At 43.3% G+C, this 14548-nt stretch overlaps 1 protein-coding gene across 1 annotated transcript in view; it reads left to right on the top strand.

Moving 5' to 3' along the window:
• The first annotated feature begins 3945 nt into the window (after positions 1-3945).
• LOC135508033 (cadherin-18-like) overlaps positions 3946-14548 on the top strand; it is a 37901-nt gene continuing 27298 nt past the window's right edge. The window contains exon 1 of the mRNA XM_064927933.1: positions 3946-4204. Coding sequence (XP_064784005.1) covers positions 3971-4204 — 234 coding nt within the window. The 5' untranslated portion in view covers positions 3946-3970. The remainder of the gene's footprint in view (positions 4205-14548) is intronic.

The following is a 14548-nucleotide window of genomic DNA, read 5'->3' as shown; positions in this document are numbered from 1 at the left end:
GGTTTCATCCATGAAGAGCACAGTTCTCCAGCATGCCAGTGGCCACACAGATGACTTTCCATTAGACGGTTTCAAACTGTTTGTGCATTAATTCTTCGGTTGTGCAAACCCACAGCTTCATCAGAAAAAATAAGAAACCGGCACACTGTTCTTGCTAGTATCACTGCTCTTTAATAAGCTTTACATATCAGCCTCAAGGCCTTTGTCAGAGCCCATTGTGAGTTTTTTTAATTAGCTCCCTTTTGTAGACATAGCTCCATGGATGCATTGAATAGATGTGGGTGGAGCTATGTCTACATAAGGGAGCTAATTGAAAAAAGGCACAAAAGCTCTGACAAAGGCCTTGAGTCCGATACGTAAAGCTTATTAAAGAGCAGTGATACTAGCAAGAGCAGTTTCTTCTTTTTTCTCATCTTATTCAAGAGTTACCATGCACCTGCAACACAGATAGCTCAGATGTGAGAGTGGCTATAGAATTATGAATCAGCTGTCCGGGTGACTGGTCTCAGTGACCCGGGTGAAGAAGTAGGATGTGGAGGTCCTGGGCTGGCATGGTTACACGTGGTCTGTGGTTGTGAGGCCAATTGGACGTACTGACAAATTCTCTAAAATGCCATTGGAGGCGGCTTATGGTCGAGAAATTAACATTAATATTGACAACAGCTCTGGTTGACATCCCTGCAGTCAGCTTGTCAATTGTACGCTCCTTTAAAACTTGAGATATCGGTGACATTGTGTTGTGTGACAAAACTGCACATTTTAGAGTGGCCTTTTAATGCCCCCAGCACAAGGTGCACCTGTGTAATGATCATGCCGTTTGATAAGCTTCTTGATAAGCCACACCTGTTAGGTGGATGGATCATCTTGGCAAAGGAGAAATGCTCACTAAAAGGCATGTGAATAAATGTGTGAGAAATAAGCTCTTTGTCCATCTGGAACATTAATTTTATTTCAGCTCATGAAACATGGGACCAACATTTTACATGTTGGGTTTATGTTCTTGTTCAGTATACATAGGGCAGCTGTCTCTATGGTGCATGGTAGAGTACCGGGTGGTAGCTGGCTAGAACAGTGACTAAGGTTCAGAGCAGGGTTGGCTAGTGGTGATTATTTAACAGTCTGATGGCCTGGAGATAGAAGCTGTTTCTCAGTCTCTCAGTCCCAGCTTCAATGCACCTGCCATGTGTTCACCTTCTAGACGGTAACAGGGTGAACAGGACGTGGCTCGGGTAGCTGAGGTCTTTAATGATCTTCTTGACCTTCCTGTGACACCGGGTGCTGTAGATGTCCTGGAGGGCGGGCAGTGTGCCCCAGTTGATGTTTTCGGCTGACTGCACCCCCCCCCCCCCCTGGAGAGCCCTGCATTTGTAGATGTTGCATTTGCCATACCAGGGGATGATACAACCCGAAGGGATGCTCTCAATGGTGCATTATAGAAGTTTGTGAGGGTCTTAGGGGCCAAGCCACATTTCTTCAGCCTCCTGAGATGTGCATAGGGACCAATTCAGTTTGTCACACTAAGGAACTTGAAGCTTTTGACCCTCCCCACTGTGGCCCTGTCAATGTGGATGGGCAAGTGCTCTTTTTGCTGTGTCCTGTAGTCCACAATCAGTTCCTTTGTTTTGTTGACGTTGAGGGGGAGGTTATTTTCCTGGAACGACTCTCACCACCTCCCTGTAGGCTGTCTCATTGTTGTTGATAATCAGGCCTACCACTGTTGTGTCGTCAGCAAACTTTATGATTGAGTTGGAGAAGTGAGTGGCCCCACAGTCATAGGTAAACAGGGAGTACAAGAGGGGGCTGAGCACGCAACCCTGTGAGGCCCCCATGTTGAGGATCGGTGTGGCAGAGATGTTGTTACTTACCTTCACCCCTTGGGATCAGGAAGTCCAGGACCCAGTTGTACAGGGAGGGGTTCAGACTCAAGGCCCTGAGCTTAGTGATCAGCTTGGAGGGTACTATGGTGTTGAAGGCTGAGCTGTAGCCACACGGATGGATAGTTATTGATTGATGTGAACATCACCCTAATGGTGTCACAAGTTTAAATTAATTGTTTTCTGTAGTTAATGATTAGAAAATTAAAAATCTGTTGCTGGATGTATGCAGTATTTGCAAAACACAAATACTGGAATGTGTGTGCTTGAATGGTGTAGTACATCCAGGTAACATGGAAAGGCGCTATTACTGACCCACCAGTGCTCTTTTCATGCTCACTTGACAGATTAAGCTTCAAATTGAGCCTAATGTAAAGACAAGGCACGAGTGGCAGAACGGTCAAATTAAATTATTTTATAATTGCAGTAAGTACTAGTGATATTCAGTTAGAATGAGGACAGCCACCCTTTATATAACATGGAATTTCATAGACATGGACTGCTGTTGGAATGTGCATTGGGAATGGGATCATGCATTTGTGAAGGCTAAAGATGTTATGTAGCATTGTACTTTCAGTATACCTGCTTTTCACTCTCCACTTCCCATCACAGAGAAATCCTCATTTGTATCTACAATACTATACTGTATGTGGTGCGTGGGTGGTATTGTAGAAAAACATACAAACACATAATTCAAGAAAACATGCAACACTAGCCCATGCTATAGGTTGACAAATAACACAAATTAAGCCATGAATCATTTCAAGGATGGTCACACACATCCTTGATGTTGTCATTGCACAATTAACTGTGCTTCACGTATAATCTGTTGTTATTGGTCTTTTGACATTTCAGAGCTAGTTTGTATTATTGCAATGCAGACATAGAAACAAAGAAGACGTAACCATAGCATCCATTGACAAGCCTCTGTGCCGCCTCACATCAAACATTTATCACTTGCAAATTGTTTGTGTTGGACTGTTTTTCGACTAAGCTTGGCTGGTACTCTGCTGACAGGTGGACTGATTGAAGGTTTGTGGAAATGCATCAGAAAATAGCACAGTTGTGTAACAAATCAAAACCTAAGGAAAGGAAATCACAAAATGTTTTCCTGAGTGGCAGAGGCATAACAAGTCTTGTCACATTTGCTGTATATATACTTCTTTATTTTACAGAGTGATATGTTTTTTCCCCAGATTGTTTTCTCACACAAAATGTAAAAATAACTGAATTATTCAAAAGTATTTAAAGTACAATATTAACAGCAACTGGATGTTAGAACCATATCTCTGCTTGTGTGAGGGTGTTTACCAAGTGACAAATGTTCTGTAAGAGTGTCATAGATTGTGAGAATCAAATGCTCTTAAGCAGCTTGTCATTGTAATATACTCTCACAAAGACTGCAGAAAATAATGTCCTCAAAATGCTATTATGGCCTATGGAGATACAGTTGTGGCTCTCCTGCTTTCAAAAAGCCCATTTTAAAATGGATGTCTTTTGGCTGTGAGGTATGACAGAGACAACTTAGCCTTTTCAGCTCAGACCCAGCAATGTAGTTTTGAATCCTCTGGCTTGCATCCAAAGCAGACAGAAATACTCAATTCATTCACACAGTGGAAATTGACTCTCAGAAATCAGGTCAAAATGAGAAAAGAACATTGTGGAAAAGAATATTGTGCTTCTATAAATGAGTCAAAGTGTAATATCGGAGTCGTCATTCCATCAAATTGCATTAGGGGATTTCACAGCAAGAAAAACATAACTCATTATTCCTGTTTCCTTAATATCGTTTCTTCTTATCTTTTCAAGGGGAAACAACACGGCAACTTGCTCAGACCAGACCACTCATGAAATCTCCTGAGGATCCTCTGGGCAAATGAACAACCAGCTCTTTTCCCCTCTGTCCAACATGGAAATTAACCTTGGTTCTAATCCCTAGTGGACAGACTGAAATAAACCATGGAATTTAAGAGAAACCTCTGGACTGGTCTGATCTGCACCTAGTACTGTCTTACTGTCGAGACGCTGTTGTGGGCTCTTGGTACACTGTTTGCCAAGGTACAGTGGAGGACTTAGAGAAGCATACATTCTCTACCATGAGAATTCCTGCCACCACTGCCTGCCTCTGCCCTTTGCTGATCTGCCTGTGCTTTGTCCAGAGGAGTTATGGGACGTCCCAGCCCAGGCCCAACGTCAGAGCACCCAGGAACCAAACCAAACACCTAGACGGAGAGAAGGACGTGCACCACCGGCCCAAGAGGGGCTGGATATGGAACCAGTTCTTCGTTTTAGAGGAACATATTGGACCAGAAATTCAGCATGTTGGAAAGGTATGCTATTCATGGTCTCCTTCAATGGCATTCATTTGATGTGAGGGATTTTCATGCAAAGAGGAAAACAGTAGGCCTACATATTGCACTCCGTAGGTGGTTTTGCATAATGCAAAGTCTATGATTGCAACTGTACCTGGTTGTGCACACAGTAGCAACAGCCGTTTGAGAACAATGTTGCACCAGGTTAAGTAAGACGTACATTTACGTATAGAGCAATTTCCTTTCTTTTGGAAAAGATTTTGAGTTTATAGCTTTAATCTCTGTTTACTTTCAGCAAACATATATACATTTCTACTCCCTATGATAAATAATTCAAATGGGTAAGCGTATTATACAACAAAACATTTTTTATACACTGTATATACAGTTGAAGTCAGAAGTTTACATACACTTACAGTGGGGAGAACAAGTATTTTATAGACTGTTGATTTTGCAGGTTTTCCTACTTACAAAGCATGTAGAGGTCTGTAATTGTTATCATATGTACACTTCTAGTGTGAGAGACGGAATCTAAAACAAGAATCCAGAAAATCACATTGTATGATGATCACATTGTATGATTTTTAAGTAATTAATTTGCATTTTATTGCATGACATAAGTATTTGATACATCAGAAAAGCAGAACTTAATATTTGGTACAGAAACCTTTGTTTGCAATTACAGAGATCATACGTTTCCTGTGGTTCTTGACCAGGTTTGCACACACTGCAGCAGGGATTTTGGCCCACTCCTCCATACAGACCTTCTCCAGATTCTTCAAGTTTCGGGGCTGTCGCTGGGCAATACGAACTTTCAGCTCCCTCCAAAGATTTTCTATTGGGTTCAGGTCTGGACACTGGCTAGGCCACTCCAAGACCTTGAGATGCTTCTTACGGAGCCACTCCTTAGTTGCCCTGGTTGTGTGTTTTGGGTCCTTGTCATGCTGGAAGACCCAGCCACGACCCATCTTCAATGCTCTTACTGAGGGAAGGAGGTTGTTGGCCGAGATTTCGCGATACATGGCCCCATCCATCCTCCCCTCAATACGGTGTAGTCGTCCTGTCCCCTTTGCAGAAAAGCATCCCAAAAGAATGATGTTTCCACCTCCATGCTTCACGGTTGGGATGGTGTTCTCCTCCAAACACGGCGAGTGGAGTTTAGACCAAAAAGCTCTATTTTTGTCTCATCAGACCACATGACCTTCTCACATTCCTCCTCTGGATCATCCAGATGGTCATTGGCAAACTTCAGACGGGCCTGGACATGCCCTGGCTTGAGCAGGGGGACCTTGCGTGCGCTGCAGGATTTTAATCTATGACGGCGTAGTGTGTTACTAATGGTTTTCTTTGACACTGTGGTCCCAGCTCTCTTCAGGTCATTGACCAGGTCCTTCCATGTAGTTCTGGGCTGATCCCTCACCTTCCTCATGATCATTGATACCCCACGAGGTGAGATCTTGCATGGAGCCCCAGACCGAGGGTGATTGACCGTCATCTTGAACTTCTTCCATTTTCGAATAATTGCGCCAACAGTTGTTGCCTTCTCACCAAGCTGCTTGCCTATTGTCCTGTAGCCCATCCCAGCCTTGTGCAGGTCTACAATTTTTTCCCTTGTGTCCTTACACAGACCCCTGGTCATGGCCATTGTGGAGAGGTTGGAGTTTGTTTGATTGAGTGTGTGGACAGGTGTATTTTATACAGGTAACGAGTTCAAACAGGTGCAGTTAATACAGGTAATGAGTGGAGAACAGGAGGGCTTCTTAAAGAAAAACTAACAGGTCTGTGAGAGCCGGAATTCTTACTGGTTGGTAGGTGATCAAATACTTATGTCAATAAAATGCAAATTAATTACTTAAAAATCAATGGGATTTTCTGGATTTTGTTTTAGATTCCGTCTCTCACAGTTGAAGTGTACCTATGTTCAAAATTACAGACCTCTACATGCTTTGTAAGTAGGGAAAACCTGCAAAATCGGCAGTGTATCAAATACTTGTTCTCCCCACTGTAGGTTGGAGTGTAATGGCGTTTTTCTTTTGTTGAAGGAGAGTCGGACCGAAATGCAGCGTGTAAGTTACTCATGTTTATTAGGAAGACAAACGAACGAACTATACACAAAATAACTAATAAATACAAAAACAACAAACAGAACGATAAACCTAATACAGCCTGACTGGTGCACTCTACACAGAGACAGGAACAATCACCCACGAAATGCAAAGCGAAAACCAGGCTACCTAAATACGGTTCCCAATCAGAGACAACGAGAATCACCTGACTCTGATTGAGAACCGCCTCAGGCAGCCAAACCTATTAAACACACACACCCCTAATCAGCTACAATCCCAAGCACTACAAACCCCAATATGAAAATACAATACAATAAACCCATGTCACACCCTGGTCTGACTAACTAATAAACTAAAACACAAAATACTAAGACCAAGGCGTGACATGGAGTCAATAAAACTAGATTTTCAACCACTCCACAAATTTCTAGTTAAAAAACTATAGCTTTGGCAAGTTCATGACACAAGTAATTTTTCCAACAATTGTTAACAGACAATTTCACTTATAATTCACTGTATCACAATTCCAGTGGTCAGAAGTTTACATACACTAAGTTGACTGTTCCTTTAAACAGCTTGGAAATTCCAGAAAATAATGTCATGGCTTTAGAAACTTCTGATAGGCTAATTGACATAATTTGAGTCAATTGGAGGTGTACCTGTGGATGTATTTCATGGCCTACCTTCAAACTCAGTGGCTCTTTGCTTGACATCATGGGGAAATCAATAGAAATCGGCCAAGAAATCAGCCAAAAATTGCAAATCAATCCCACAACAATAGCTGTGAAGATGCTGAAGAAAACAGGTACAAAAGTATCTATATCCACAGTAAAACAATTCGACATAACCTTAAAGGCCGCTCAGCAAGGAAGAGGCCACTGCTCCAAAACCGCCATAAAAAAGCCAGACTATGGTTTGCAACTGCACATGGGGACAAAAATCGTACTTTATGGAGAAATGTCCTCTGGTCTGATGAAACAAAATTAGAACTGTTTGGCCATATTGACCATCATTATGTTTGGAGGAAAAAGGGGGAGGCTTGCAAGCCGAAGAACACGACCCCAACCGTGAAGCACGGGGGTGGCAGAATCCTGTTTTTGGGGTGCTTTGCTGCAAGATAAAATAAATAAAATGGCACCGGAAGAATGGCAGCAGCTTTACGGGCGCCCAACCAATTGTGCTATTATGTGGGGTTTTTCGCGTTATTTGTAACTTATTTTGTACATAATATTTCTGCAACCGTATTTTACGGCAAAAAAAGAGCTTCTGGATATCAGGACAGCGATCACTCACCTCGGATTAGACAAAGAGCTTCTGGATATCAGGACAGCGATCACTCACCTCGGATTAGACAAAGAGCTTCTGGATATCAGGACAGCGATCACTCACCTCGGATTAGACAAAGATTTTTTTTCTACAACAAGGACGACGCACAAGACATTCTCCAAACACACCGACATCCCCGTTATTTGCAAGAGGCGACACAGGTACAGAGGACAAAGAGCCGGATACCTAGTCAGGCTGGGAAAGCTGCCGTTGACCTCAATACTACTCGCCAACGTACAATCATTGGACAATAAATTAGACGAGGTACGATCACGAATATCCTACCAACGGGACATCGAAAACTGTAATATCCTGTTTCACGGAATCGTGGCTGAATGACGACATGGATATTCATCTAGTGGGATACACACTGCACCGGCAAGATAGAACAGAAAACTCCAGTAAGACGAGGGGGGGCGGTCTGTGCATATTTGTAAACAACAGCTGATGCACAAAATCTAAGGAAGTCTCTAGATTTGCTCGCCTGAAGTAGAGTATATTGTGATAAATTTCAGGCCACACTACTTGCCTAGAGAGTTTTCAGCTATACTTTTCGTGGCTGTTTATGTACCACCACAGACACAGAGGCTGGCACGAAGACTGCACTCAGTCAGTTGTATAAGGAAATAAACAAACAGGAAACCACTCACCAAGAGGCGGCGCTCCTAGTGGCAGGAGACTTTAATGCAGGGAAACTTAAATCAGTTATACCAAATTTCTATCAACATGTTCAATGTGCGACCAGAGGGCAAAGAATTGTAGATCACCTGTACTCCACACACACAGACGCATACAAAGCTCTCCCTCGCCCTCCATTTGGTAAATCCGACCACAACTCTATCCTCCTGATTTCTGCTTACAAGCACAAATTAAAGCAGGAAGCACCAGTGTGGTCAACATACACAAGGCTGCGAGGCCAGATGGATTACCAGGACGTGTGCTCCGGGCATGTGCTGACCAACTGGCAGGTGTCTTCACTGACATTTTCAACATGTCCCTGATTGAGTCTGTAATACCAACATGTTTCAAGCAGACCACCATAGTCCCTGTGCCCAAGAACACAAAGGCAACCTGCCTAAATGACTACAGACCTGTAGCACTCACGTCCGTAGCCATGAAGTGCTTTGAAAGGTTGGTAATGGCTAACATCAACACCATTAACCCAGAAACGCTAGACCCACTCCAGTTTGCATACTGCCCAAACAGATCCACAGATGATGCAATCTCTATTGCACTCCACACTGCCCTTTCCCATCTGGACAAAAGGAAAACTTTCGTGAGAATGCTATTCATTGACTACAGCTCAGCGTTCAACACCATGGTACCCTCAAAGCTCATCACTAAGCTAAGGATCCTGGGACTAAACACCTCCCTCTGCAACTGGATCCTGGACTTCCTGACGGGCAGCCTCTAGGTGGTGAGGGTAGGTAGCAACACATCTGCCACGCTTACCCTCTACACTGGAGCTCCACGGGGGTGCGTGTTCAGTCCCCTCCTGTACTCCCTGTTCACCCACAACTGCATAAGTGTATGTATACTTCTGACCCACTGGGAATTTGATGAAAGAAATAGAGTTTTTATTATTCTGACATTTCACATTCTTAAAATAAGTGGTGATCCTAACTGACCTAAGACAGTGAATTGGTGCTTGGATTAAATGTTAGGAATTGTGAAAAACTGAGTTTAAATGTATTTGGCTAAGCTGTATGTAAACTCCCGTAAACTGTACATACAGTACCAGTCCAAAATTTGGACACACTGACTCATTCCAATGGTTTTTCTTTATTTTTTACTATTTTCTACATTGTAAAATAATAATGAAAACATCTTAATGTTAAAAACTATGAAATAACACAAGAGTGTGCAAAGCTATCATCAAGGCAAAGGGTGGCTACTTTGAAGAATCTCACATATAAAATACATTTGATTTGTTTAACACTTTTTGGGGTTACTACATGCTTCAATGGGTGCTATTTCACAGTTTTGATGTTTTCACTATTATTCTACAGTGTAGAAAATTGTAAAAATATAGAAAAACCTTTGAATGAGTAGGTGTGTCCAAACGTTTGACCTGTACTGTATATGAATAAATAATTTTCTCTATGAATATGAATGGACATTTTTGTGATAAATTGTTTGTATGGTCATGGTCAGGGTAATTAATCCTTATTGAATGCGTAAATATGCCAACATTAGGGACTGAAAGCAGTGTTACCTAACTGCTTTATTATTCAGCTTACCACAGGAGCCATGCCTAGTGATATTGTCGAGCAGTGGCTTCTTGAAATGCAGAAGTTATAGCACGTGAACTAATCCACTGTGACACTGACATTGTAAGACATTGACACTATGTATCGAAGGTGAGGGTTAAACTGGGGCTTGTGGGACATGTGGGATGAAAGGCTGGTAAGAGATGGCTCCAATGAATAATCCACACACACACACACACACACACACACACACACACACACACACACACACACACACACACACACACACACACACACACACACACACACACACACACACACACACACACACACACACACAGACACACAGACAGACAGACATACATCCCCTGAGGGGGCGGAATGAGAGCTCAAGTCACTCTCCTCAAAGATGCTGTGACAGTTGAGGTTTCATCTTCCACTGAGATGGCAACTTTTTAGGTGTTGATTTGGCATTGAGGGAAACATCAGGCATTTAAGTATCATGTAGCCATTCTCAACAGCACATATGCCTACATGTATCAGCTTGATGAGTTACAGTGGGCACCACAGATCGATATGATCAGTAGAAAGTGGAATGTACTTATATGTTGGCCAACACTTTATGACCCCATTGTGTAGACTGTCTTTCAGTGTAATACGTAAATATGTATTTTTAAATTGCTTTTGGGACAGGTGAACCTAAATGGGTTATTCCTGATGCTGACACTGTCACTGTCCTGCATATTTTGCATCTTTCCAAAGTCCACACAGACATTTCTCTGCCTCCTGTCTCCCCTTAGAGGCTCAGTCAGGATGGAGTACAAAAAGTGCAGTCCAGACCCAGACAGACCTGTCCTAGAAAACTGTGCTGTACTTTTCACAGATTCAGATGTGTCAGAGTGATGAATGAATAAAAAAATATTTTTATCTGAATGATCCCAACTCTGCTCTGCTATGACTAGTTAGCTATATAGCCTTCTCCTTCATCACAGCTACTGAGTGTACAAAACATTAGGAACACCTTCCTAATATTGAGTTTCACTTTTTACCTTCAGAACAGTTTCAGTTCGTTGGGACATGGACTCTAAAAGGTATCGAAAGCGTTCCACAGGGATGCTGGCATATGTTGACGCCAATGCTTTCCAAAGTTGTGTCAAGTTAGCTGGTAATGGACCTCTTCTCCGAATAGCACGTATCATCTCATCCCACAGATGCTCAATTGGATTGAGATCTGGTGACTGGGCATTACATTGCAGTAAGCTGAATTCACTTTCATGTTTGTGAAACCATTCCTGGACAATCCTACGCTTGTGGCATGGGGCATTATCCTGATGCGGATGTTTTTCAGATGGATACACTGCTGCCATGAAGGGATGCACCTGATTGGCAATGATGTTCAGATATCTTGTGGCATTCAAACATTGATCCACTTTTATCAAGGGGCCCAATGTGTGCCATGAAAACACACCCCACATCATCACACCACCAGCAGTTTGCAATGTTGACATGAGGCATGATGGATTCCTTCACTCATGTGGTTTACTCCTTACCCTAGTCCTCCCATCAGCGTGAAACAGCAGGAATCGAGAGTCATCAGACCAGGGAATGTTTTTCCAATTCTCCAGTGTCTAGTGTTTTCGTTCCTTAGCCCACTGCATCGCAGTTTCTTGTTATTTGCTGTAAGGTTGTCGGCTGCCATACCCAAATCGTGTCAAGGTACGACGAGTTGTGCATTCTTTTATGGGTCTTTGGGCACCAATATTGTACTTGACTGTTAGTTGACTAACCATAGCCCTTCTATTGTTCTGCGCAATTCCTGTCAGCCTCCTTTGTCCTCTTTCGTCAATGACCCATTTTCGACCACTGGCCTAACGTTGGCTGGATGTCCTTTGGGTGGTGGACCATTCTTGAGACACAGAGGAAACTGTGTGAAAACCCCAGCAGCGTTGCAGTTCTTGACACACTCAAACCAATGCGCCTGGCACCTACTACCATACCCCTTTCAAAGGGACTTACATGTTGCCCAGTCACCCTCTGAATGGCACACATACACATTCCATGTCTCAATTGTCTCAAGGCATAACAATCCTTCTTTAACATGTCTCCTCCCCTTCATCTACACTGATTGAAGTGGATTTAACAAGTGACATCAATAAAGGATCATAGCAATCACCTGGATTCACCTGTCATGGAAAGAGCACGTATTCCTAGTGTTTTGTACACTCACTGTATATTGTAGCTAGCTGTTCCCTGTATAGGCTAGACATGTACTGCACACTGATTGTTGAAACTACCCTTGCTTTCCTCTGATTTAGATTACAGGTTACAACCCCAGTCCACAGGCATCCCAACCTCTTATCAACCAATGGATTTGACGTGTGTTTGGTGCAGCAGAGGCCAGAGAAGGTTGATACAGCAGAGTAGCGTTCGTACTGCCGAGTCTCTCAGGCAGCTGCTAGTACCGTCACCTCTGACTGTGTGAGATTGTATGATTAAAATATCCCTTATCAGACCTCAGAGACAAAGATTACATCAAACCCTTCACCCTGGTTCACTAATGGCGAATTACTAAAACTTGGTGTACCCCCCCAATTTATAAAAGAATCTTGTCAGTGAGCTCTTGCTGCAGCATAAAATTGACCTTTCCATCATCGTGCCTCGTGTAATTTGTGGTTAGCAGAGGGGGCAGGGTCCTGATTGAATCAGTCTGAGGGTTCTTGGAGCGTAGGCAGTTTATCAGCCTCTGTACAAGCCTCTACCAGTGAACTTGGCAGTGTATGTGCAGACAGTTCCATGTCATTATTTAAGTGCATTCTAAATGGCATCATTATGAATATTAGTGTCCTCAGGTTGAAATTCAAAACAAATCCCACGATAGACATGTGTAGGCTGCCACACGAGTGGCGCAGTGGTCTAAGGTACTGTGCTAGCTGTACCACTAGAGATCCTGGTTCGAGTCCAGGCATGATTGTCCCAGTTTCTCCCGGGTTAGGGGAGGGCTTGGCCGGCCGAGATGTCCTTGTCCCATCGCGCTGTGGCGGGCGGGGTCCAACGCAAGCTGACTTTGGTTGTCAGCTGTATGGTGTTTCCTCCGACACATTGGTGCTTCCGGGTTAAGTGGACATTGTATCAAGAAGCAGTGCGGCTTGGCTGGGTCGTGTTTCAGAGAACGCACGGCTCTCGACCTTCGCCTCTCCAGAGTCCGTATAGGAGTAGCAACTACCACTTGGAAACCACAAAAAAATGTGTAGGCTATGCGGTGTCTTTTTTGCGAATAAGGCTACTGCCTCGGTGCATACTGCACACTTGCTTCTTATTTTAAAACTGCTTCTAAAACTGGAAGCATCTTTGTCCGTTAGAGTCTATTACTGGTTGTAGTAGTAAGATTTTACAGTAGGATCTTACAGTATAGCAACTGAGCCTGTTCTTCTTTCCTATAGACATGGCATTTTCCCTTGTAGGAAATGTTATGAAGAAAAGGCATGCCAAGCCCAATAACTAATTCTTACACAAAGAGAGACGCACCATATGGAAAAAGTGGACAGCAGACACATAGCCTGCACATATCATGAAATCATATCGTGCTCTGCATCTCTTCTGCAACCAGGCCCTTGGTGATGTATTACCACAGTGGCTAGTTCCATATATTTATGTATCTATCTATTCCCCCCATAGCTCCCAGACAGAGAAATGTTTTGTTATTTTATCTCTTTAAAAACGCAGGGCCTAGGGTAAGCACCAGTCATGAGCTGTAAACCCATTACCCTGCTAGTGAATAAAGGCACCATAGCGAAAGATAAACGAATGCTACTCCGTCACTGCAGGCAGGATATTCTGTGAGTGAAAGCAGTGTCATGGGCCAGTGTAAATGCTTGCATTGGCCCAAACTTGCTGAGAACATCACAGCAGTTCCACCCACTTCCACTATATGACAACATCAGCCTTGGATTCATATGTACATTCAACCTACTTTGTACTACGCAATAATGTTTATTACTGTGTAGTAGCCTAGTACACTGTATTTTGGAGAGTCCTAAGCGGACAATAAAGACAACTACTTAGCCTACATGTGGTAAATTTGATCCTCTGTTGGTTTGTATTGGTCTTCTCTCATGTGAATCTGCAGCAGTAATATCTTGGAAACTCTCCATGTGATTCTGTAGCAAACAGGGTTGCTGTGTGTACCCTCTTCAGGCATGGGAAGAGGCATGGAGGTGAACACTGTCTTAGCTAATTGCTCTCTGCTCAGGGATTACACTCGCTGCCAAGAATTAAGAGCAGTGTGTGTGTGTGTGTGTGTGTGTGTGTGTGTGTGTGTGTGTGTGTGTGTGTGTGTGTGTGTGTGTGTGTGCGTGCGTGCGTGCGTGCGTGCGTGCGTGCGTGTGTGTGTGTGCGTGTGTGCGTGCGTGTGTGTGCATGCATGCGTGTGTGTGTGTGTGGCGTGTGTGTGTGTGAAGGGTTGAAGGCGGAGGCAACAAAAATCAATACACTGAGGAATATAACAAATAAAGCTTTAGGATTGTAACTGCCAGCAGCTTCTGGCATCATTCTTCATTCAGAACATTTCCCCTCAGTGTCTGTAGAGAAATAGCATTCTCCCGAAGAGCAAACACTTGCATTCATGATAGGGCAGCTGACTTGGCTGGCCAGTTGTGTTCTTATACAGATTATGCAAGCCAGCTCCCACAGCTTTGGTGCTGTCAAGGGATTCACAGTTTTTCTTTAATGGTTTGTTATCCATCATTCACTTCCCTCCTTAC

The sequence above is a fragment of the Oncorhynchus masou genome, chromosome 3 (genome assembly GCF_036934945.1).
Source record: "Oncorhynchus masou masou isolate Uvic2021 chromosome 3, UVic_Omas_1.1, whole genome shotgun sequence".
Lineage (NCBI taxonomy): Eukaryota > Metazoa > Chordata > Actinopteri > Salmoniformes > Salmonidae > Oncorhynchus > Oncorhynchus masou.
Note: the sequence above shows the minus strand (reverse complement) of the source record. Positions and strands in the feature narration are given on the sequence as shown.